Below are 23574 nucleotides of genomic sequence, written 5' to 3'. Positions count from 1 at the left end.
GTGGTATTCCAGGGCGCGAAAGGGAGGGAAATCAACCCGACCCAAGGTTCACAAGACAGTGAAGGGGCTTCTAGAATGGCAGGGCCTCTCAACCGTAACCCTGAGAAAATGTCCTTGATCACCCGTCCTCGTCTCTGGCCCTACCCTCATCTGGGACCGGACTATTTTCTAGACCCGGGCGCTCAAGGGAGTAGTGCGCCTGCGCGCGCAGGGTACGGCAGCCAGCGGGGCGCGTGCGCCGCAGGGCCCGCCCAGTTCCGCGTACTCTGCGCGTGGTGATTCCGGGCTCGTGTCCTCGGCATGGGTCCTTTGCTGTCGCCGCTGCTGACCCTGCTGTCGCTCCTCTCCGGTCCTTGGCTCGAACTAGGTCAGTGTGCTGGCCTGCCCCACCGCCCTGGCGCCGTTTGGTTCGGGAAGCATTGGAAAAGGGGTGGGGCGCTTGGCCCTGGTGGGGAAAGTTCGTCGTGGCCCCTCTGTCTGCCTCCTGCACCGGTTTGCAGCTGCCGGAGGCGCGTTCTGGGGCAGCCAATTTGGCGAGGTGTTTGACAACTCATATTGTTGTATTACACTTATGTTTCATTTTTATTATTATGGAATCTTTTAAGCATAAAAAAGTGAAAACAAAACGAGCCTTTCCACCACCCCCGCTCCCACCTACCTGTTTCACACTTTAAACGGTTGCCAATTTATGGCTTTAGTCTTGTTTCTTGTGGATGGTCCACACACATCCCCCCCCCCCCCGCCCTTTCCCCTGGAAAATTCATTTTGGAGTGAATCGAGACGTTATATACAGTTTTATCCGAAAATACTCAGCTTGAATAGCCAAAAAGACAAGTCACAGGAAGAAAAAAAGTATTGTTCATTTTCTCACCTAAAAAATTTAACAGTACTCCTTAATATCACTAAACATCCAGTTAGTGTTCAGATTCACGTATTGTTGTTTTTAAATTATAGTTTACGGAGTTCCCGTCGTGTCGCAGTGGTTAACGAATCCGACTAGGAACCATGAGGTTGCGGGTTCGATCCCTGCCCTTGCTCAGTGGGTTAATGATCCGGCGTTGCCGTGACCTGTGGTGTAGGTTGCAGACGCGGCTTGGATCCGGCGTTGCTGTGGCTCTGGTGTAGGACAGTGGCTACAGCTCCGATTAGACCCCTAGCCTGGGAACCTCCACATGCTGCGGGAGCGGCCCAAAGAAATAGCAAAAAAAAAAAAAAAAGACAAATAAATTATAGTTTACATGTTAAGTTAGTGTCAAAATAAAGTTGATGTATTGCTGTTGTGTGTGGTTTCTTAATTCCTTTTTAATCTGAGAATTCCCTGCTTGCTCTAGTTTTTCCCCCAAAAAGAGGATGAAGTCATTAGTGTGAGTGTGTCAGAATAAAAAGAGGGTCAAAGATAGGTTCCCCGAGAACATGAAAAGATGTGGGCTCTGCCTTTAGAGGACTTACAGTAAGTACTTGGACATCCTTAGATAGAAACCTAGCAAAGTAGTACATCAAGCCAGAGAAGTGTGGCCTTTTGGGAGTGGCAGTGACCAGGAAGTAAAGAGACCTGGGTGTAGTCCTATCTTCTGTTAACTAATTCTTTAAGTCATTTTTTCCCTTTTGGGTGGTGGTTTCCACCTGTCAGATGAGGGGGTTGAATTAAAGATCCTTTTAGTTCTGTGATTTTGGGAGGTATTCAAACAGCAAGTATGAAGGAGTTCATTCAGTTATTTGAGGAAAATTATTGTGCACTTGTGCTAGTTGTCAGGGTTACACTGACAAAATAGATGTGATCCTTTCCTTTCTAGAGCGTATGATAGAACAGTGAAAATCAGTAGAATCAGTAAGAGTTCAAGTGAAAAGGAAGAGGCAGAGAAACAGCAGAAGTATGGCTAGAAAGTTGATAGATGTATTTCAGGGTTTAGTGTCTAGATTTTTTTTTTTTTTTTTTTTTTTTTGGCTGCACCCTTGACATCAGGCCAGGGATTGAACCTGAGCCACAGCAGTGACCAGAGCTGCTGCATTATAGTGTCTGGATTTATTTCACTGGAACAAAAGGTTGTGTAGAAGAACAGAAAGGTAAGAAAAGGAAATACATGTTTGTTGAAAACCTACCATGTGTGGAGTTCCCGTCGTGGTGCAGTGGTTAATCTGACTAGGAACCATGAGGTTGCGGGTTTGATCCCTGGCCTTGCTCAGCGGGTTAAGGATCCGGCATTGCCGTGGGCTGTGGTGTAGGTCGCAGAGGCAGCTCGGATCCCGCGTTGCTGTGGCTCTGGCATAGGCTGGCAGCTACAGCTCCGATTAGACCCCTAACCTGGGAACCTCCATATGCCACGGGAGCGGCCCAAGAAATGACAAAAAGACAAAAAAAAAAAGACAAAAAAAAAAAAAACCTACCATGTGCTAAACATTGCACATGTTATTTTAATATAGCCATACCTGTGAAATAGATGTTACCCCATCCCCATTTTATGGATGAAGTAGTTGAAATCCAGACTAAGTAATTTGCGCAAAGTCACCCAGTAAGTTAAGTGACAGAACAAGAATTTAAAGCCAATTTTTTTTTCTTTTTGTCCTTTTAGGACAACATCCGAGGCAAATGGAGGTTCCCAAGGTAGGGGTCAAATAGCCATAGCTGCTGGTCTATGCCACAGCCACAGCAACACCAGATCGGAACCTCGTCAGTGACCTACACCACAGCTCATGGCAACGCCAGATCCTTAACCCACTGAGGGAGGCCAGGGATCGAACCTGCATGCTCATGGTTCCTAGTCAGATTCATTTCCACTGTGCCACAACAGGAACTCCTAAAGCCAAATTTTTTTAAGCATCCATTTTTTTTCATTATGCCATTATGAGTCTTACGTAGGATCCAAATGTTGCCTCTTGTTTTATATGTGTTCGTGTGTTACTGACAACTCTTTTTTTCTCTACAGGAAATGGGCAGACGACTGGCATGGTCCAGCTACCTGGTGGGAGATTTCAGATGGGAACAAATTCACCAGATGGCAGAGATGGTGAAGGACCTGTCCGGGAGGTGACAGTAAAACCCTTTGCCATTGACATATTTCCTGTCACCAACAAAGATTTCAGGTACATTAGGTGTTCTTCCAGAAGAAGTAAAAGCTATTCTAACCTTCATAGTGTTTAGAGGAAATTAGCTTGCTTCACTGTCACATATTATCTTTGCAATGGTACAGTGAGATAACTGTCATCTCCATTTTTCAGATGAAGATTTTTTTTTTTTCCCATTTCTTGGGACGCTGCCATGGCATATGGAGGTTCCCAGGCCAGGGGTCTAATTGGAGCTGTAGCCGCTGGCCTACGCCAGAGCCACAGCAACATGGGATCCGAGCTGTGTCTGCAACCTACACCACAGCTCACAGCAACGCCAAATCCCTAACCCACTGAGCAAGGCCAGGGATTGATCCCGCAACTTCATGGTTCCTAGTTGGATTCGTTAACCACTGAGCCACCACGGGAGCTCCCAGATGAAGAATCTGAAGCCCAAAGAGATTAACCTTACTCTCTGGTAGTGGCAGGGCTGGGTCTGAACTCAGATCCCCTGATTTGTTTTTTGTTTTTTGTTTTTTTGGTTGCGCCCATGGCAGGTGGAAGTTCTTGGGCCAGGGATCAAACCCTCGCCATAGCAGTGATCATGCTGGACCCTTAACCACTAGGCCACCAGGAAACTCCAGGAAAGCGGAAAGCCCCTAATTAAAGCTATTTAAAAATCCTTTGTTAGGGAGTTCCCGGAAAAGAACTTACGGAAAAGAATCTTACTAGCATCCATGAGACACAAGTTCGATACCTGGCCTCAGTCAGTGGGGGTTAAGTATCTGGCATTGCTGTGAGGTGTGGAGGTTGTAGGCGCTCAGATCCTGCATTGCTGTGGCCGTGGTGTAGGCCAGCGGCTACAGCTCCAGTTTGACTCCTAGCCTAGGAACCCCCGTAGGGTTCGGCCCTAAAAAGATTAAAAATTAGAAGAAAAAAAAATCTTTTCTTAGGAGTTTCCATTGTGGCTCAATGGTAACAAACCTGACTAGTATCCATGAGGATGTGGGTTTGATCCCTGGCTCCGCTCAGTGGGTTAAGGATCTGACATCGCTGTGCTGTGGTGTAGGTTGCAGATGTGGCTTTGATCCTGTGTTGCTATGGCTGTGATGTAGGCTGGCAGCTGCAGCTTCAGTTCGACCCCTAGCCTGGGAACTTCCATATGCCGCAGATGCGGCCCTAAAAAGCAAAAACAAAAAAACCCTTAAATCCTACTGTTTGTGCATTGCCCACACACACCAGTATTTTGAAAGAAAATCTGGTTCTCCTTGTAGCTCATGAAAACTCTGTGATGAGTGATTGAGGCTGTGTGAGGTTTTCTGGAGCAGGAGAGGGGGAGGCTGGAGTGCAGAACCCTATGAGCTGAACCACATGGAATATCTCTCTTCAGGGACTTTGTCAGGGAGAAGAAGTACCGGACAGAGGCTGAGGCGTTTGGGTGGAGTTTTGTTTTTGAGGACCTTGTGCCCGATGAGCTTAGAAGCAAAGCAACCCATCAAATGCAGGTGAGCGAACCCGGCTTTGCAGCCGAGGGGACGGGAGTGGGACCTGGACGGAGAATCCTATGGGACTTGGGACCCCCCCTGGCCACAGTAGAGAATCAAACCTGAGAGCAGGGAGGAAGCAAGAGAGACCCACCCTGGAAGATGAACACACACACCCAGGAAGTTAACCCTGTGCTGGTTTCGACATAGACTGTAAAGATCCGGAATCACGGGGGGTTCAAGATACCCCTGAACCAGCAAGAGGAACCATCTCTTGGCAGGCCTCGCTCTAATAAGGATGGGGCGATGTCACACTTGAAGCTTCTGGGCACAGTCTCACTCCGAGCACCCGGGTCTCGGCTGAAGTCTCTGCTCTGCCTCCTGGGGTCAGTCAGGAGGGAGCCCTTGCTGGGCCAGAGCATCTGGTAGCCCTGCTCCTTCTTTTTTGCAGTCTCTTCTCTGGTGGCTGCCAGTGGAAAGGGCATTCTGGAGGCAGGTGAGCGTTGGTTCCTCCACCTTGTTTTCTATCCCTGTGGACTCTTATTCTGGAGGCCTGGCTTCCCTAGACCCCTTGCCCATCTGCACCTACTGAGTTTAAACAGAGAAAGTCCCCTCTGCCCTCATCCCCGTGTGCATCCCGTTTCTCCCCTCCCTTTCGTGTGGTGCTTAGGCTTTCTTTCTTTCTTTCTTTTTTTTTTTTTTTTTTTTTTTGGTCTTTTTGCTATTTCTTGGGCCGCTCCCGTGGCATATGGAGGTTCCCAGGATAGGAGCTGTGTCCGAGCCGAGTCTGCAACCTACACCACAGCTCACAGCAACGCCGGATCGTTAACCCGGGGATCGAACCCGCAACCTTATGGTTCCTAGTCGGATTCGTTAACCGCTGCACCACAACGGGAACTCCCTAGGCTTGCTTTCTGACTCTGGACCTCTGCTCACTCACCAGGCTCTCTCGTCCCACTGCCTTGCTCCATCTAGTGGTAAAAGCTCAACTCAGGCACCCTAAGCCTAGCCTTCCTCAGACTTCCATGAGCTCCCAGAAGCTTGTCTCACTTCATCCTGGCTGTCAGCCTGCAGGTCCCGGCTCTGGCATCCGAGAGAGACTGGAGTTCCCAGTGGTACACGTGAGCTGGAATGATGCCCGTGCCTACTGTGCTTGGCGGGGGAAACGGCTGCCCACTGAGGAAGAGTGGGAGTTTGCTGCCCGTGGGGGCTTGAAGGGTATAGAGATGCCAAGGCGACCTCCCTTTATTCTTGCTTCCCATCTGCCTTGCACGGGGGGGCTTTACAGGGTGGGAAGGGCTCACGCTCCTTAGAGCAGTGCTTCTTAGACTGCTTGGTGATGGGCTAGTTGTTCTTGCTATTTCTTTCTTTTCTTTTTTTTTAGGGGTGCTCCCAAGGCATATGGAAGGTCCCAGGCTAGGGGTTGAATGGGAGCTGCAGCTTTGGGCCTACGCCACAGCCACACCAGACCCGAGCCGCCTCTGTGACCTACACCACCGCTCATGGCAACACTGGATCCTTAACTCACTGAGCAAGGCCAGGGATTGAACCTGCATCCTCGTGGATAACTAGTTGGGTTCATTACCAGTAAGCCGCAATGGGAACTCCCTGTTGTTATTTCTAATCCATCCCAGAGCAATACTTCCATAAAATACCAACAAAGTTACTAACTGGAAAATGGAACAAAGAAACACATCTGTTTTTATTGTTGGAGATTCCACAGACATGTGGCATTTCACTAAGTATGATGAGAACAACGTAGCACAGGGAAAAACAAATTACCCACACTGTCCACCTTTTCCATTAGCTGTATAGGGATTAATATAACCAATTGCCATTTGCCGATAACTTTGTTATTTTGCGAGTTACTTTTTTTGGCCACGCCCATCGCGTGTGGAAGTTCCCAGGCCAGGGGTGGAAGGATCAAACCCCCGCCACAGCAGCGACCCAAGCAGCTGCAGTGACAGCGCTAGATCCTTAACCCGCTGCACCGCAAGGGACCTCCCCCTGTTGCAGTCTTAACGAAACAGCGTGAAAGAGCACTTCCCCCATAGTCAGCACTTCTGCACACTCTGAATGAGCACCAGCAGTAGCAGTAGAGTTATTGATGTGATGGATGAGGTTGCTCGTTCGTTTGTCCCAGCGAAGTCCAGGGAACACGTTTCTTGGTGCTCACTCTCCGTGTCTCTGCTTATCTCAGCATGAGCTGCTAACACCTTCACAGAACACACCTAGGCGGGATTGTGCTGTCCTGGGCCGAATCCGAAGGCCCTGAAGGCAGTACGGTGAGTGGGAGGGAGGGCGCGGGAAGTGCAGTGATCTTCCTCTTCTTTTCTCATCGCCGCCTGACTTCGTTTCGGTTCCTTCGCTCACTCTGGCTTTCGCTTCTCCCCCAATGCCTCACCTCTCCCTCCTCTGCTACCTCCTGGCTCTCCCGGCAGGTCAGGTGTACCCCTGGGGAAACCAGTTCCAGCCAAACCGCACCAACCTGTGGCAGGTAAGACACACATTCCTCGCTTCTCTCCTCCCTGAGTATTGAGACCTGCCCGCAGGCTAGGCCGTGGCACTCAGAGGGCTGCGTGGTCCAAGGAGACTGAGAACTGGTAAAGGGATAAAGCAAACGACAAAGCGGTGGTGCCATTTCGTGAAGTCGTGCAGCGTGTGCTCGGGCGTGCGTCACGGCCCAGGCCAGTGGGGAGTGACTTCCCAGTGAACGTGCCACTTGAGCTCATTGGACTGGACTTTGCCAGGGGAGAAGTGGAGGAAGCAGTGTGAGTGTCAGCACTGGATTAGGAAAGGGTGCTGTGGAGTTCCCGTCATGGCTCAGCAGGAACAAATCTGACTAGCATCCGCAAGGACGTGGGTTCGATCCCTGGCCTCACTCAGTGGATTAAGGATCCAGCTTTGCCCTGAGCTGTGGTATAGGCAGCAGACGTGGCTCAGATTCCGTGTTGCTGTGGCTGTGGTGTATGCGGGCGGCTGTAGCTCCAATTCGATCCCTAGCCTGGGAACCTCCATATGCTGCAGGTGCAGCCCTAAGAAGACAAAAAAAAAGGAAAGGGTGCTGTGTGTTCAGACAGACACATGGCAGACCCAGGGAGACCAGTGCACAGGGAAACGAGAGGCAAGTCGGAGGCAGATTTTGAAGGATCAGGGGTGCCAAGATATAGTTTGATATCGTACCCTCCAGGCTGTGAGGAGCCAAGAGGTTTTGCAACAGCAGTGACAGCATCGTTTTGATTTGGGGGGGATGCTAATTGTTGCAAATGTGTGTGGGGCCAGAGGAAGTCGAGCTGCCGTGGTGGCAGGAGGTCTCTGACTTCGAGGCTGCGGCAGTGGCCGAGGGGCTTGTGAACGCTTGAATGAAGTGGACGTGGAATGGAGAGGAAGCCAAGTGGGAGAGGCCTGCCTGAGAAGGGAGGCAGGGTTTGGTACCTGGCCAAACGTGGAGGGTTCAAGCATGAATCGGAGCTTGAGAAACAGGGTTATGGCGCAACCGTTATCCGAAACAGGTAACATGCATGTTTCGGGTCAGAGGGACAGAACTTGGTCAGTTTAGGATCAGCCTAGCCTACGATGCCTTCAGGTCACTTGTATCCCAGTCAGAGGTTGAAGGTATGAGTCTGGGGTTTGGAACGGAGGTCTGGGTCAGAACAGGTTGGTTTAGGAGTCAACAGCACCCACCTCAGGCAAGAATGATAGCCCCCCCCCTCCCCGGGGGACCCTGCAGCGTGAGGGAGCACAGCGTTTCAGGGCAAAGCCTTGACGAGAGCCTGAAGGGCAGACAGTCCTTTCAGATGATCTTGGAATCAGAGCTTTGCACATAGTCAGATCTGACTTATTCACCGTGGGATCTTTGAGAACGTGACTGCTGTGAGCCTCAGTTGCTAGCATCTTTATTTATTTATTTTCTTTACAGGGCCACACCCGCGGCATATGGAAGTTCCTGGGCTAGGGGTCAAATCAGAGCAGCAGCAGCCAGCCTACGCCACGGCCCCAGCCACACCAGATCCCTGGCCATATCTGCTACCTACGCCGTAGCTTGTGGCAACGCCAGATCCGTAACCCACTGAGCGAGGCCAGGGATCGAGCACACATCCTCACAGACACTATGTCAGGTTCCTAACCCAATGAGCCACAATGGGAACTCCAGTTGTTGGTTTTAAGTGGAGAAAATACAACCATGTGAGGATTAAAGCATGTAGACGTAGCAGCACTAGCAGTAGGTGGGTGTGGAGTATCGTAGCCCTTCGTCTTCCCTCTCATAAGAGCAGCTTTTATGGAGCAGTGGCAGCTGACCTCCACTCGTTTTTTTTTTTTTTTTTTTGTCTTTTTGCTATTTCTTTGGGCCGCTCCCGCGGCATATGGAGGTTCCCAGGCTAGGGGTCCAATCGGAGCTGTAGCTGCCAAGCCTACGCCAGAGCCACAGCAACGCGGGATCCGAGCCGCGTCTGCAACCTACACCACAGCTTACGGCAACGCCGGATCGTTAACCCACTGAGCAAGGGCAGGGACCGAACCCGCAACCTCATGGTTCCTAGTCGGATTCGTTAACCACTGCGCCACGACGGGAACTCCTGACCTCCACTTGTAATGAGAAAGAGAATGAGGAGTTCCCATTGTGGCTCAGTTGTATACGACTTCTGGGTTCGCTCAATGGGTTAAGGGTCTGGCGTTGCCGTGAGCTGTGGTGTAGGTCACAGATGTGGCTTGAATCTGGTGTTGCTGTGGCTATGGTGTAGGCCAGTGGCTACAGCTCCAATTTGACCCCTCGCCTGGGACCACTCGAATTGGCTACAGCTCTGATTCAACCACTCGACCCCTCCATGTGCCTCAGGTGTGGCCCCAAAAGGACCAAAAAAAAAAAAAAAAAGATGAGAGGCACAGTGAACAAACTGAGCAAACTGCATCAGCAGATACGGGTTCTTTTTTCCAGGATTTTGGCGGTAAAGAAGCAGGAAGTGAGGAAGGTAGGGTCAGGGCAGATGTGGGAGAGGTAAGCCTGTAGGTGGAGAAGGGAACTGATGGTACAGGGAGCACAGGACGGGCATCCGTGTTTCCTTCGGAGGCGGGGATGGGGCAAAGGAGGGGGGAGGCGGAGCCTTTCTTCTCAAGGCACATGGGGTTCGAGGCAGAGGGCAGGGAGTTGCCAAGAGTGGAGAAAGTGGGAGCAGGAGGGGCTCATGGGGACACGGGAAATAACACTTCCTTTTTCTTGGGAGGGGGTCTTTTTAGGGCCACACCTGCGGCATATGGAGGTTCCCAGGCTAGGGGTCCAATTGGAGCTGTAGCCACCAGCCTGCGCCACAGCAATGCCAGATCCGAGCTGCATCTGTGACCTACACCACAGCCACCAGCAACGCCAGATCCCCAATCTGCTAAGCGAGGCCAGGGATCGAACCCATGTCCTCAAGGATACTAGTCAGGTTCGTTAACCACTGAGCCACGATGGGAACTCCGGGAAACAACACTTGTGATCCAGCCAGGAGGTCATGGTGGGGGACAGAAGGCAGTGGGTTTGGGAGCTCGGGATGGGAAGCTCAGGTCACTGCCCTGAGCCCTTCCCCGGCCCCGAGGATACAGAGAGATGGTCCTGTGGGCAGGTCGGAGCACCGCCTTGGGATGGGATGGTGAATCTTTTCACCTAAATTTCTCCCTCTCAGGGAAAGTTCCCCAAGGGTGACAAGGCTGAGGATGGCTTCCACGGAGTCTCCCCGGTGAACGCTTTCCCCCCGCAGAACAACTACGGTAAGTTCGCTCATCCGGTTGCTGTCATGGTTCCCAGACTGGTTGCTGGGCTCCTTCCGCCTGACCCCTGGGGGCCAGGAGTCGGGGTTGGTGCTCCCCAGCCTGGGGACGACCCGCTGCTCTGGGACCTATGCAGGGCTCTATGACCTCATGGGCAACGTGTGGGAGTGGACAGCGTCACCGTACCAGGCTGCCGACCAGGACATGCGTGTCCTCCGGGGGGCGTCTTGGATCGACACAGCCGACGGCTCCGCCAATCACCGGGCCCGCGTCACCACCAGGTGAGGGGCTTGGTGGCCGGGGGCTGAGGGTCTGGGTCCTGGTCTCCCAGAGCTGGTGTGGGCACTGCTGCCACCCCTCTCCCTCCTCTGGGGGTTGTGGGTACAGAAGAGGAAGCAAGCAATGCCTGCCGTGCAGAGCAGAGAGCCCAGGACAGCTCATGCCCTTTCCTGCCAGCTCCCAGCACCAAGGGAGACGCTTGAGTCTAGCATCTTAATTAAATGGGTTGGTCTTCTTGTCTTCATAACTAGACGGGCCGAGAGAGGGGAGTGGAATGGCCACATCAGTAGGTCATGGCCAGGGGTCATGGAAATATTGACTCTTTGAGTGAGTGGGCCCCTGAAAAAACGTCTTTACAACCGTTTTGTTTCACAATCAAGGAATGCTCAGCCCAGGGAGGTCCTGGAACCTGCTTATTTTGCACAGATGCTTGGGGGTGGCACCTGAATTACAGAGTTCCCAACTCCTGAGCCCCTTCCTGGGACTTTTCCTACTTTGTCTGTAGGTTTATTTCAGTTAATGTCTCTGCAACTCCTACTCCTGGGCTTCTGTAGGACTGTAGTCAGGCCACTGTTTCCGTGGCCTCAGGATATCAGGTTTTTTAGGTGTTTCTTCGAAGCCCCTGGATTTTCCTCCCCTTTCCCCGTAGGACTATGTAGTTGAGAAGGCACTGACCTGCGGCCCAGGAAACTGGACTTGGCACTGACTCTCTGGTGCCCATGAAGCAATGATTGGCCTTGGGCAAGACATCTAAATCTCTCTGGTGTCTGATTCCGGGTCTGTGAAATGGTGAACAGATCCTGCCTTCCAGAGCAGTGAGGGAAAGAGCAAATGAAGGACTGTATGTGTGAGTTCTTTGACAAGTGTAGGGTCCTGCAGTTCCCGTTGTGGCTCAGGGGTAATGAACCTGACTAGTGTGCATGAGAATGCGGGTTTGATCCTTGCTCAGTGAGTGGGTCAGGGATCTGGCATTGCGGTGAGCTGTGGTATAGGTCACAGATGCGGCTCGGATTCCACCCCTAGCCTGCGAACCTCCGTACGCCGTGGGTGCAGCCCTAAAAAGACAGAAGAGAAAGAAAAGTGTAGAGTGCTGGTTGGTGCTGTGATGTTCTCATTTCTTGGCAACAGGCTTTTTTGAGCTGAGTTATTCTGAGCCACCGCAGTCGAGGCCGTTAGTCATTGCCTTTCCTGCCTTCCAGTGCGATTTCTCAGGACCACCCTCACTTCCTCCACCTGCCCCAGGGTCCCTTCTTGCCTCTTTCCGCAGAAAGAACATGCACTCTGACCCACCCTCACACCAGATTTTTCTCCGGACTGCACCCTTCCTAGTCTTGAGGCCGCCCCAGGCCACAGCAGGCCCAAGGAGCTCAAGCATAGAGTTGGGTAAGGCCCCAGGCCCCTTTCTCAACAAATGTCCATTCTCTCTTCCTTTTCTCTGGCGGCAGGATGGGCAACACTCCAGATTCAGCCTCAGACAACCTAGGCTTCCGCTGTGCTTCCAGCGCAGGCCGACCGCCTGGGGAGCTGTGAGCAGCCGTGCAGGGAAGAGTCCCCGTGGTCCCCAGGTCACTCCCTGGCCACATTCCAAACAGCCAGACTCCGAGCTCTTCAGCTTCAGCCTCAGGAACGACCTCCTTCCCCTCTGCTGTGCTCGGTGGCAGGCACCTGTCCCCAGGGCAGGAGAGGACCCTGACCTCTGAGGAGGGGCGCCACTGTCTCTCGGAGAAGGAGCCCCAGCTATTGATTGTGGCCAGGAGCCAGGTGTCTCTCTGAGAGGTCAAATATTGACCAAAGAGGGGCCAAATACTCAAACAGTTGGGGCAGAGTGCTCTGAAAGGCAGTTTGCTAGAAAATTTTAAATCTGCTTCCTCCCCTTTTGACCTAAGGATCTGACACTGGTTTCTCAAGGCAGAATTTCTCCAGGTCTCCTTGTTTTCCCAGCCAACTGCTGTTGAAGGAAAATGGTTCCTTCCTTTGCCCCATCTGTGGGGTTTCACGCTCCTCCGAGGGAACCTGATTTCCACTGTCTGTGACACGCAGTTCCGCGGGCTCTTTAAAGCACACCGTGGGTTGTAAAACGGTCTGGGAAGATTGACTTGGCGACACCGTCCCATGGGAATCCCAGAGTAAATAATACTCCAGAAAGACAGCTAGCGGAAGCTTCCCTTTCTATTGTTACTGATGGGAGGGCTACCATATGCCTCTAAAAACATGTTCCCAGAGAAGAACCTGCTCCCATGGTGTCCCTGGACGTCGTGAGGTCTGTAAAATCTCCTGTGCTTGTGTATCTCCGGCTGTGCTCTTTCCTCCTCACCCCAGCCCCCGAGGCAAGGGCATGCGAGTGGCAGTAACTCTAGGCCCCCATCCCCTGAGCAGGAGCGGAGATGCTGGTACAGCAGCGGGGTGGTGGGGAGACAGGAGGCTACCGGTTCAGGACCGCACCTGGTCCCTGCTCCGTGGGGCCTGGCGCCCAACTGCACCGACCACCACGTGATGCCTCTGAGAGGGGAGAGGGGCCCCGGTTCCAGGGGCCCTGGCCAGGGCCACACGCCCCCCTGCACACCCTCGCTCCGTTTCTGTGGCTTCCCCTCCCTGCCCGAGCCCCGCCCCACCTGCCCGGCTGGCCAGCCCCTCAGTAGTCCTCGTCCTCAGCCAGCGAGAGGAGCACGGCCTTGGGTGTGTTCTCGAAGAGGGCTGCCCGGTTCTGCTGCTGCCCCTTCTTCACCCAGTGGCCATAGATTCGGAATGCGTAGGCATCGATGAGTCGCCGCAGAGGCCGGAGGGCGTAGGGGTCTCGGATGACGATCTCCCGGGTCACAGGCTTCACCCGGCGGTACTGGTAATAGATCCTCACAGAAGCCAGCACCGTCAGAGCGATCACCTGCGCGAGTCCGGGCCTGAGAACCTGTCTCTCCCCCCTCCAGCGCAGGCAGGCCCATCCGCACCCCACCAGCAAGCACAGGGATTGTTTTGGCCAGTTGGCTGGGAGTAGGGGGCGGTCGGGGCCGGTGCTCTGGAAGCCCCGAGGCTGTAGGGAGTTCCCAAGGGCACTGGGGGCTTGGGTTCGGGAGCCTGCAGCACCCACCCCGGGGCCCTGGCTGGGAGGCGAGCTGCAGTACCTTGAACTTGCCCCGGGGGCTGAAGTGACGCACTTCCTCCACCACGTACTGCTGGAAAAAGGGGTGCGCTAAGGCCTCTTCTGCCGAACAGCGGCTCTGGGGGTTCACCACCAAGAAGCGGGAGACCTGAGAATGGGATGGGGAGCGGGTAGCATCAAGGCGGGGTCCCTTCCCGGCAGGTGCCTCCAGTCCCGCGGCCCGGCGCAGTCCCCTCACCAGGTCCTTCACGGTGTCCGAGTAATCATCCCATTCCGGTGAGCCGAACTGGTAGTGGCCGCTCATGATCATCCTCAGCATCAGCATCTGCTTGCGGTGCCAGAAGGGCGGGGAGCCGGCCAGCAGGGTGTACATGATGACCCCTGTGCTCCACCTGCCGCCAGGTGGGCGGGGAGGAAGGCAGGGGGGCTGGCTGTAGGTCCCACTGTTGTCCCCCCAACCCCCCAGCCAGGTGCTCCTGGCCAGGGGCGCATCCTTGTCCCTTCCGGTCACCTCCTTGCCCCGACACACTCACATGTCCACCTCCTTCCCGTAGCCTGGGTGGTCATCGTTCATGGAGCACTCGATGATCTCGGGGGCCAGGTAACTGGGGGTCCCACAGACCTCTGCGGGAACAGTTTCCATCAGGACAGGTCAGCAGAGGGGCACTTGGAAGAGGAAGGCCCAAGAAACAATGGAGATGGAGCCCAAATGGTGGCGGGGCTGGGTCTTTCCAAACCGGCCAAGGGCAAGGCCAGGGCGCTGGCTCATGTGGCCACCTGCTTAGGGCCCGTCAGTAGCCTGGTCAGGTCTGGCTGTCCCGGCCTGGAACGCAGGCTGTGGAAACCTGGCTCAGCCCAGTCCTGGGAAGAGATGCTTGAAGAGACACCCAATCCCGAAATGCTAGGATCTTTATTCTAGGGGGAAACCCCAGGCAGTCTCTGTTCCTAGGAGAGCTGGTGAGAAAGCCTGGGCCCCTGGCATGGGCCAAGGCCACGTTACCAGACCTCGCAGCTTCTCTCCTGGCTTCAGCTGGCAGGAAAAGCCAAAGTCCGTGAGCTTGATGTTCATGTTGTCGTCCAAGAGGATGTTCTCAGGCTTCAGATCCCGATGCACGATGTCGAGCTTGTGCAAGGCGCAGATCACCTCCAGCAGGGCTCTCATGATCTTCCTGGGGGTGGGGGGGTGGGGTGGGCACAGTGACTCTCAACTCGTACCCCGCAGGGTCAGGTCACAGGCAAGGAGACCAAGGCCCATATATCAGCTGGACTGCGAGGGAGGGCGGACTTAAGACAGGCCAGGACTGGAGTTCCCTGGTGGCTGAGCAGGTTAAGGATCCGGCATTGACACTGCTGTGGCTCAGGCCACTGCTCTGGCACGGGCTCGATCCCTGGCCTGGGAATTTCCACATGCCGTGGGGGGTGGCCAAAAAAATAAAGACAGGCTGGGATTGTCTAAGCTAAATCACAGAGGGAGGGAGGCCATGAGAGCCAGCAGGGCCCACTCCCCACTCGGATGAGTGCACGCCATGCCTTCCACCAGACCTCGGCAACTGTAGCACTGCACTCAGGCTGGAAGTAGGGAAAGAGGCCAGGGGACCCTCACCTGGTTTCCTTCTCACTCAGGGTGACCTTCTCAGTGAGGTAATCAAAGAGCTCCCCTCTCTTCATCCTGTGGGGACAGACGGGTGATAGCTGGATGCGCCCCAAGACTGCCCCCTCCTTACCCCATTCCCAGAGAACTAATTCCCACCTCACCACCTATAGAGGCAAAGTGGGCCACTCCCCACAAAGGGCCAAGGTCTGTGGGGAGGAGCCAGGAGAGTGAGTGGAGAGGCCATCTGGGAGGGTGGGAAGCAGAGCAAGGGATGCTGGAGGGGTGCGGTGGCACCAGTGTGGGAGTGACTACATGGACTGGGACCTCACAGGGCCAAAATCAGGGTTAGGAGGGGAACGAGCCACTGGCCCGAGGCCCCAGACCCAGAGGGGAAGGTCAAGAGTATCTTGATTTTTTTCCCCAGAACAACTAGAAGCAGCAGCAGTTCAAGGAATGGAGGAGCAGTTTGCCTATTTTCGGATTTCTTAGGATCAAGAATTGCGGTTCCATCTTCTCACTTCTTGGGATGATCTAGAAAGAGGTCTCTGCTAGGCTAATCTAGTTACACCCTGGAGGGTAATCTGGGGCAGCATTAAAAATAGCTTCCCCAAGCAACTTCTTCAAAGGTTAGGGACATTTGAGCTGCCCCCAAGGGCTCTACAAGAGTGCCACTGAGCAGAGCTGGGACAGGTGGGCAGGACTGGGGGGTCCTGGGAGAGTCTCCCTTGGTTACATAGGAAAGGTGCATCCTGCCCCCTCCTGCCCGCTCCTCCAGGAAAGCAGGGCCTAAGGGATTTTAGCCAGTGTCAGAGGCAGGAAAACACTTGAGCTCGGCTGGTGGGGCAGGGAGGGGGGCTTCTGTTTGAGAAACAACCCAGAAACCACAGAAGTGAGCCTTGTTTCAGATGCCATTGGTGCTGTGTTCCTAAAAGGCAATGTGTGCCTCCAGTTTTTATCACTTTAACTCCTTTTTTTTTTTTTTTTTTTGGTCTTTTTAGGGCCGCACCCGTGGCATACGGAGGTTCCCAGGCCAGGGGTCCAGTTGGACCTACAGCTGCCAGCCTGCGCCACAGCCCCAGCAACACGGGATCTGAGCCACGTCTGTGACCTACACCACAGCTCAGGGCAATGCTGGATCCTTAACCCACTGAGTGAGGCCAGGGGTCGAACCCGCATCCTCATGGATCCTAGTTGGGTTCGCTAATCGCTGAGCTACGATGGGAACTCCCATAACTCCATTTTTTTTTCTGGCCGCACTTGCCACAGGAAGTTCCCAGGCTAGGGGTCGAATTGGAGCTACAGCTGCCAGCCACAGCCACAGCCACAGCCATGTGAGATCCAAGCTGCATCTGTGACCTACACCACAGCTCACTGCAAAGCCAGATCCTTAACCCACTGAGCAGGGCCAGGGGTTGAACCCGCATCCTCATGGATACCGGTCGGGTTCTTAACCTGCTGAGCCACAATGGGAACTCTACTTTAACTCCATTTTAAAACACTAGGAGAACTCACTAATAGCAGCAGCAGCAAAAAGATTTACCAGTAAACACTGGGACCCTGCAAGGCTGATCCACAGGCTCCTGCCTTCCTAGAGCTGGCAGTTTAACTGTACAGCCACGCCATGTGAAACTGTGTCTCCAAGAAAAAAAATAACACTGGACATGTTCAGTATGACTACAAAATATATTCCAACAATACAAAATCTGCTTGAATAATTTTCTCAAGTAAATCTAGTCCCGAAATTAGCGGTGATGTATGGAGAAATCCAGACAGCTCTATGACCGTGAGTCCCGCAACAGAGATGTATGTTTTTTAGTGAACTGGCAGTGGAGCGGGCACCGGGCACTTGGAGAGCTCCCTTCCTTGGGAACATTTTCCAAAAAAAAAAGAGTTCCTGTCATGGCGCAGTGGTTAACAATTCCGACTAGGAACTGTGAGGTTGCGGGTTCAATCCCTGACCTTGCTCAGTGGGTCGAGGATCTGGCGTTGCCGTGAGCTGTGGTGTAGGTTGCAGACGCGGCTCGGATCCCGTGTTGTTGTGGCTCCGATTGGACCCCTGGCCTGGGAATCTCCATATGCTGCAAGAGCGGCCCTAGAAAAGGCAAAAAGACAAAAAAAAAAAAAAAAAAAGGTAATAAGTTGAGTTCCCACTGGGGCGCAACGGGATCAGCGGGGGCTTGGGAGGGCCGGGACTCAGGTTCCATCCCTGGCCCGTCACTGCCGGTTGCCACACCTGCTGCTTCGGGTCCCTCCCTCCACGCAGGTGTCTGCTCAGGTCACCTCCTGGAGACCATCCCCTGCCCACACCCAAGGGACCCCCTCTCCCTCCCTCCCCTGCTCTACTTTACGTTCATGTGTATGTGTATAACCGCATGTGGGGGTCTTGTGATGTGCTTGCTTTTCTGTTCACTCCCTGTGAAAACCAGCGCGTGAAGTGGGATTGTATATCCTCAGAATCTAGAACGTGTACTATGACCGCCACTGTCATCATCATGGTAGTTAGTAATTGCTGGCATTGACATTGGGCCGGTCACTGGGCAGGTGGGACTCCTGTGATACCCATGGGAAAGCTAATTCTGAAAGAAATCACCCAGCCCATAAGGGATGGACCCAGGATTCAAAACCTGTCAGCCTGACTCCAGGGGGTGATCTGCCTAAAGCATCTGAGACCTTACTGGGGGTCCACGGTGTAGGGGGCTGGCTGCTGGTCTCCAGGAAGCCCTGGGTGGGGGACCACAATAGAAGTTTCTCTGATAGGCCGGGTACTTACAGATCAAACACCAGGAAGAAGAAAGTGTTGGTCTCATAAGTGTCCTTGAGCTGTACTGAAATGGAAATGGCTAGCTCGTCTCAGGCAGCAGAGGAGCCCCGGCGGGGGCTGACTCAGAAACTGGAGGGGCTCTCGGGATGCTGTGCAGAGGCCCACCCGGGGAGCGGGGCACCCGGGGACTTCACACTCCCACTCCCCCACCCGCGCCGAGCCCCCGCCCTGCCTGTCACCCCCACTGCCTGCCTGGCTGGGAGAGGAGGCTTAGACAGAACTGAATCCCCAGGAGCAGTGAGCATGCTGATGGGAGCCTCAAGCCTCAGGGCACAGGGCTGGCAGGGCTTCGGGGTGCGGGAGACACTCCGGACGGTTCTGGCTCCCTGCGTGGGGTGGGGGGGCGGGAGAAAAGCACCCCGCCCCCTGGGGCCAGCACTCACTGATGTTGGGGTGGCCTGAGACCTTGCGCAGGATGTCCACCTCCTTCAGCGTGGCCTCTCGCAGCTCCTGCACCTCCTCGGAGCTGAAGCTGCCCCCGCCCGTGATGTCAATGATCTTCACCGCGTACTCCTGGCACGTGGGCTTGTGGATGCAGCGCCGGACCACACTGCTCACTCCCCTGGGGGTGCAGAGGACAGAGAGTCCTGGGGGCCCCTCACCAGGGGGAGGCTCAGGTCCAGGCCACGGCTAAGGTGTCCTGCCTTGTCCCCCAACTTCCTGTGAGCTTTGAGGGATGATGGAGGAGGCACAGAGAGGGCGATTTGCCTGGAGCCAAAGAGGAGGGAGCCTGCTCTCCAGCCTCCTGGCTCCTGGTTCATTGCTCTTTCTCAAGACATGAGGAAGAAGCCCCAACCTCTTAGGGCCCTAATCTTCCCTCTGATGCTGACCCTGGCCCAAAGCTGAGTTTCGATATATTGTCTGTGGCACTGGGGCCACCTTTTGCTGGGAGAGGTCTCTGATCTGGGTGCTCTTATACCCGCCGCCTCCATCCTGGTTCAGGAGAGCAGGACCCCAATCTAAGGGTTTCCCCAAGTGAACAGTGCTTTGGGGGTGGCAGTGGGGTCTGTGCTCAAGGTCAAGCAGAGATGGCTGCAGCCCGCAGAGCCGGCCGGAGCCTAGGATGACACCTCATGCCTTACCTGCCCAGGATCTCCTTGGGCTCATAGTTCTCATAGAAGCCCTGTGCTGAGTGGGATTCCGGCAGTGCCGCGTCCTTGGTCATGTCCAGCTCCTTAGAGGTGATTCCGAAAGGCTCTAAGAAGGGAACAGAAGGAACTGTCAGCCTCCCTCACCTAGGGGATGTGCTGTTTGTTTCTGTTTTGTTTTGTCTTTTTGTCTTTTTTAGGGCCACACCCATGGCATATGGAGGTTCTCAGGCTAGAGGTTGAATCGGACCTATAGCTTCTGGCCTACGCCACAGCCACAGCAACCCCAGATCTGAGCCACGTCTGCAACCTACACCACAGTTCATGGCAACGCCGGATGCTTAACCCACTGAGCAAGGCTAGGGACCGAACCCGCGTCCTCATGGATGCTAGTTGGGTTTGTTAATCACGAGCCGCAACAGGAACTCCAGGGGGTGTGCTCTTTGAGGGCTGCAACCATCTTGCCCTCGTCTTTGTATTTCCTGGCATAGGGCTGGCCTCTTGTAACTCTTCAAACTAAATGTTTGTGAATTGAAAAAAAGCTTTGGAAAGAGCCCAGCTTGCTTCTCCCCACTGTCTGTAGAGGCCTGTGACCCCAGGGAACCGTGTGGCTTCCTCTGTGTTTTCCTTGTAAGCTGTTGCTCCCCCCAGGAGATGTAAATAGTCAGTGAGGCCCAAGCCTGGGCCTGAGGCAGGAATCAGGCCATTGGGCCCCACACTTTGGGGCCAGCACACCCTTGATTTTAAGAAGAACCTCCGAGAAACTCTGTGAAGGACAAATTCAAGTCCTCTTTCCTTTCCTCTCTGAGATGAGGCTGGGCTTGCTTGCCCTCTGCCTGATCTCTGCTCTTGTGGGAAAAGCGAGACACTTCAATGGTTTCACCTTCAGATGGGCCGCTCCCATAGCCTCCCCTTATCTCCCCAGTTGTAATTGTCCTTCCCAGAAAAAAACCCTGCCGTTCGGGACAGACTCCCGGTGCTTCCCACTGCTGCTTCCGCACCCACTCGGCTCTTAACCGGATTTTCATGATCTCTCTCCATCCTTCCTGCCTCCCTTCTTCCTGCCTCCCTCCCTCCATCCTTTCTTTCATACACTGAGTAGTACTGTGCCAGGTGCTCTGAGGAACGCAGAGCTTGATGGGCAAGACCTGGTCCCAGCCTCTGGTATCACTTGTCAGTGTACTGCCATCTCCTCCATCATCTGTGACCATCTCTAGGACGTCCCAGCCATCCCTCCCCACTGTGCCCAGTGCAGCTGCTACAGGTGCTGCTCCGTGGATGCAACTCAATGGCTGGAGGTATCCCTGTGGTCCAGGTTCCTGCCAGCAGGATGGTCCTGTTCCCAGAATGCCTTGTGTCCCACCTAATGGTGGCCAGTGAGCCCCGAGAGGTCCTGCTGGGACAGTATAGAGCCAGGACCCTCAGGCCGAGATCCAGAGGAGCTGAGCTGGCGTTGCTTCAGGAACGTGGAGGCCGTAGTGTACTGAACTCCTCCCGCAGCCAGAGGATTTCAGGAATGGAGAAAATGATGTACTGACCGGAAGAGGGGCAGATAGAAAACGGGCACGAGCTGCCACTGGGCAAGGCCAAAGCTGCCTCTCCTCTCACTTCCACCGCCCCTTCTGGGCCCAAGAAGGCCTGGCCTGTCGGAGGGGCCAATTTGCTGACTGGCCAAGGAGCAGCCCTGGCTGCCTCGGGACAGGCTGGCTGTTCCAGGAAGTCTGGTGTCCCTACTGCCTGGTGCCTGGTTACCAGAGGAAGGATCAGAATAACAACAGGCTCCTCTGCCAGCAGCAGGCGCTTGAACGGCCTCTGTTCCGCTCGTCAGCAACCCCAGCTGAGCACGGGCATGTCAGTGCCCCATTAAAAAAAGCCCATTTTCTGGTAAGTCCTTTTACGTTCCCAAGGTGGGTGTCTCTCCCCCGTCTCTAACCTCCCAAAGCCAGGCGGGGAAAGTCTCTCCTTCCTTCCCCCGGCCCTCCATGTGCAGAGGGTGTATCTGACCCAGCCCAGGATGCCATCCAGTCCAGGGGCCTCTTTCCCTGGCACTGCCGGCTTCGCTGAGTTCCTGGAGTGGGCGGGGGAGCTTTATCCTGCCTCTTTCCCTTGCTCCAGCCCTAGCTTGGGGCCAACTTTGGGCCTCTGTCCACCACCCCCACCTGCACTCCCCAGGCCTTTCCCAAGACGCCTCTGGAACAGGGTCCCCAAGTGGGGGTAGGCAGCCTGGTCCCTTTTGGAACATAACATCCCTCCCTGAGAACAAAGTCCCAGGGATCTACTTTCCGCAGACAAATACCTGGGAGGGGACTTCAGGAGTCAGTGCTGCCACTCTCCTGGGCCCACCTGCCCTCAGAAGGGGGAGTAGAGGGGCTAATGGATTTTGGGGGGTGGTCTTCCCTCCTCACAACCTCTCCCTCTCCCCTCCTGATCCAGCTACTCACCGCTTATGTCCTCGCAGGTTCTTGAGTCAATGTGACAGAAACCCCAAAGGTCCTGGAGCCCCTTGGGGAGAGGGGACAACAGAGGGCTGAAGCGTGTCCCGAGCAGACACTTGTGGCCAGAATAGGATGTCTTGCTGCTCTTCCTTCGGGCTTCGCTACTTGATGACGGAAGGCCGATGTGCCAAAAATAAATCACAACTGCAACCTGGGATGCGGGCCAAGGCTCAGCAGAACAGCGCCCTGGCCAGGGCCAGTCTCACCGGGGGGTGACCTCTGGTGGAGGGTGAAGGAAGCTCCGGTGGCCTGGGAGCAGGCAGGACAGACTGCACGAGGCAGCCGCCCTCTGGAGCTCACTCAGCCTCCAGGCTTAGAGGAGGTACAGCCAGGAATGGACCTGCTTCTCTGGGAGCCATTCATGTGTGTGCTGAGAGCGGAGCCCTGGCAACACCCCAGCCACTGTCATGCCCACCTGCAGCCCTGGCTGCCACAAGGACGCAGGCATCGGGACCCACTCAGGTACTGTTGGTTTGGTTGTCCTACAAAATGCAGACCTCAAGGGTTAGGGAACATCCCTTCAGGAATCCATCTTGATCTGCCTCCATGATTTCATCCTTAACAGTTTCTTTCTTTTGGTCTTTTTAGGGCCACGCCCGTGGCATATGGAAATTCCCAGTCTAGGAGTGGAATTGGAGCTACAGCTGCCAGCCTACACCACAGCCACAGCAATGCAGGATCTGGGCAGAGTCTGCAATCTACACCACAGCTTATGCAGTGCCGGATCCATTAACCCACTGAGCGAGGCCAGGGATCAAACCTCATGGATCCTAGTCAGGTTCATTACTACTGAGCCACAATGGGAACTCCAGCCTGCAGTTTCTAATGAATGAGAGGAGTTCCATGTGCCAGGAAAAGCATATGGGCTCTATCATCAGGGTGATTTTAGCTTAAGAGGCTGACAGAATTGGCAGTAATGTATGCAAGGTGCTGGCACACAGTAGACACTTATCTATTGCTCACCCTCACTCAAAAGCTACCTTTTCTTCAAATCCCTGATTCTAATATTCCAAATGAAGAGAGAGTAGTACAGTGCTCCATACAGATGCTGAGCCCATGAATACTCACTTAATTAGCATTTTACAAAGCACTTCACACACACTCTCACTGATTCCCCCACACTATTGGTATTTTTCCAGTTTCAGAGATTGTGACTTGCTCAAGGTTGTCAAGTAGGTGAGGAGGGCCTAGGTTAACCCCAGGTAGGGGTCCATGTGCTTTCCTTTCATTACATCAGGCTCTCCATCTCTTTCACTCTGGGGGACTACTTTGAACTACTATCTAAAAAGGAATTTTTTTATCCATAAACGCCTCCAGCTCATCAAGATGCAGCATCTGGCCCCAAGGATGAGAACACCTTTTACTGTCACTAAGCCCTTTTTCCCTCTCCTGATTCTAAGCTGTAGATTCCTGCTGGCTTACACTTTCAAGGCAGGGCAAAAACTCCTTCTGACTTCAAGGCAAAAGGCCAATACACCCAGTGGATTATTCCCTGTGCCCTTCTCTGCGTAGCCATGGCTCCCATCAGGGAGAGGCCAGATTAACCAGACTCTTAGATTTTGTCAGTGGTGGCTCCTTTTCCTTTGATTCATTGATTCAAAAATTCTTGGGTACCAACTGCACACCATCACGCCTTTGATGTTAAAAGGCATTAACACGGTGAACTCAGGAGTTCCTGTTGTGGCTCAGGGGTAATGGTAATTTCCATGAGTACTCAGGTTTGATCCCTGGCCCTGCTCAGTGGGTTAAAGATCCAGAGTTACTGTGGAATTGCCATGAGATGCCGGTAGGTTGCATACACAGCTCAGATCTGGTGTTGCTGGGGCTGTGGTGTAGGCCAGCAGCTGTAGCTCTGATTCAATCCCTAGCCTGGGAACTTCCATATGCCGCAGGTTTGTCCCTAAAACAAACAAAACAAACAAAAAA

General features: G+C 54.0%; 2 protein-coding genes, 1 long non-coding RNA gene and 1 pseudogene across 5 annotated transcripts; 1 reads left to right on the top strand and 3 right to left on the bottom strand.

Moving 5' to 3' along the window:
• The first annotated feature begins 253 nt into the window (after positions 1–253).
• Positions 254–12840, top strand: SUMF2 (sulfatase modifying factor 2). 3 transcript variants are annotated; one of them, XM_085016942.1, is made up of 9 exons: positions 254–367; positions 2925–3081; positions 4433–4547; positions 4978–5022; positions 5594–5744; positions 6968–7023; positions 10190–10274; positions 10411–10555; positions 11821–12840. In XM_085016942.1, exons 1-9 carry the CDS (start codon positions 301–303, stop codon positions 12251–12253), a joined length of 1254 nt encoding a protein of 417 aa, XP_084873068.1. In that variant the 5' UTR covers positions 254–300; the 3' UTR covers positions 12254–12840. The 3 variants fall into 3 exon arrangements, with proteins under 3 accessions (XP_084873068.1, XP_084873069.1, XP_003124494.3); XM_085016943.1 differs by having other exon boundaries at positions 5470–5744; XM_003124446.5 differs by having other exon boundaries at positions 11999–12631.
• LOC146404436 (uncharacterized) lies at positions 8406–9399 on the bottom strand. Its single transcript, XR_014840353.1, has 2 exons — positions 9109–9399; positions 8406–8825 (listed from the first exon to the last, which is right to left on the bottom strand). It is a non-coding gene; the product is annotated as an uncharacterized LOC146404436 (long non-coding RNA).
• Positions 12705–21718, bottom strand: PHKG1 (phosphorylase kinase catalytic subunit gamma 1). The gene is made up of 10 exons (NM_001293144.1): positions 21595–21718; positions 19148–19262; positions 18449–18627; positions 18015–18069; positions 15254–15319; positions 14656–14819; positions 14184–14274; positions 13889–14042; positions 13673–13798; positions 12705–13434 (listed from the first exon to the last, which is right to left on the bottom strand). The coding sequence occupies exons 2-10, from the start codon at positions 19228–19230 to the stop codon at positions 13186–13188; spliced, it is 1167 nt and encodes a 388-aa protein (NP_001280073.1). The 5' UTR covers positions 19231–19262; positions 21595–21718; the 3' UTR covers positions 12705–13185.
• Positions 20521–21527, bottom strand: LOC146404435 (uncharacterized; annotated as a pseudogene).
• Positions 21719–23574: the final 1856 nt, after the last annotated feature.

The sequence above is a fragment of the Sus scrofa genome, chromosome 3, assembly GCF_054392235.1.
Source record: "Sus scrofa isolate SSC_HxYL_T2T_F1_AM1 chromosome 3, Sscrofa_HxYL_maternal_Yorkshire_Landrace_v2.0, whole genome shotgun sequence".
In the NCBI taxonomy this organism is placed as follows: Eukaryota; Metazoa; Chordata; class Mammalia; order Artiodactyla; family Suidae; genus Sus; species Sus scrofa.
This window is presented reverse-complemented; position numbering and strand designations above follow the sequence as displayed.

What these genes read in the sequence shown, in the direction of transcription:
- SUMF2 (XM_085016942.1), top strand. Translation starts at nt 301, where the DNA reads ATGGGTCCTTTGCTGTCGCCGCTGCTGACCCTGCTGTCGCTCCTCTCC. An exon ending in ACCGCACCAACCTGTGGCAG is followed by an intron (nt 7,024 to 10,189) that starts GTAAGACACACA and finishes TCTCCCTCTCAG; the next exon opens with GGAAAGTTCCCCAAGGGTGA. An exon ending in CCCCCCGCAGAACAACTACG is followed by an intron (nt 10,275 to 10,410) that starts GTAAGTTCGCTC and finishes GGACCTATGCAG; the next exon opens with GGCTCTATGACCTCATGGGC.
- PHKG1 (NM_001293144.1), bottom strand. Translation starts at nt 19,230, where the DNA reads ATGACCAAGGACGCGGCACTGCCGGAATCCCACTCAGCACAGGGCTTC. An exon ending in CTCAGGCCACCCCAACATCA is followed by an intron (nt 18,070 to 18,448) that starts GTGAGTGCTGGC and finishes TTTCCATTTCAG; the next exon opens with TACAGCTCAAGGACACTTAT. An exon ending in GCCAGGAGAGAAGCTGCGAG is followed by an intron (nt 14,275 to 14,655) that starts GTCTGGTAACGT and finishes CTGTTCCCGCAG; the next exon opens with AGGTCTGTGGGACCCCCAGT.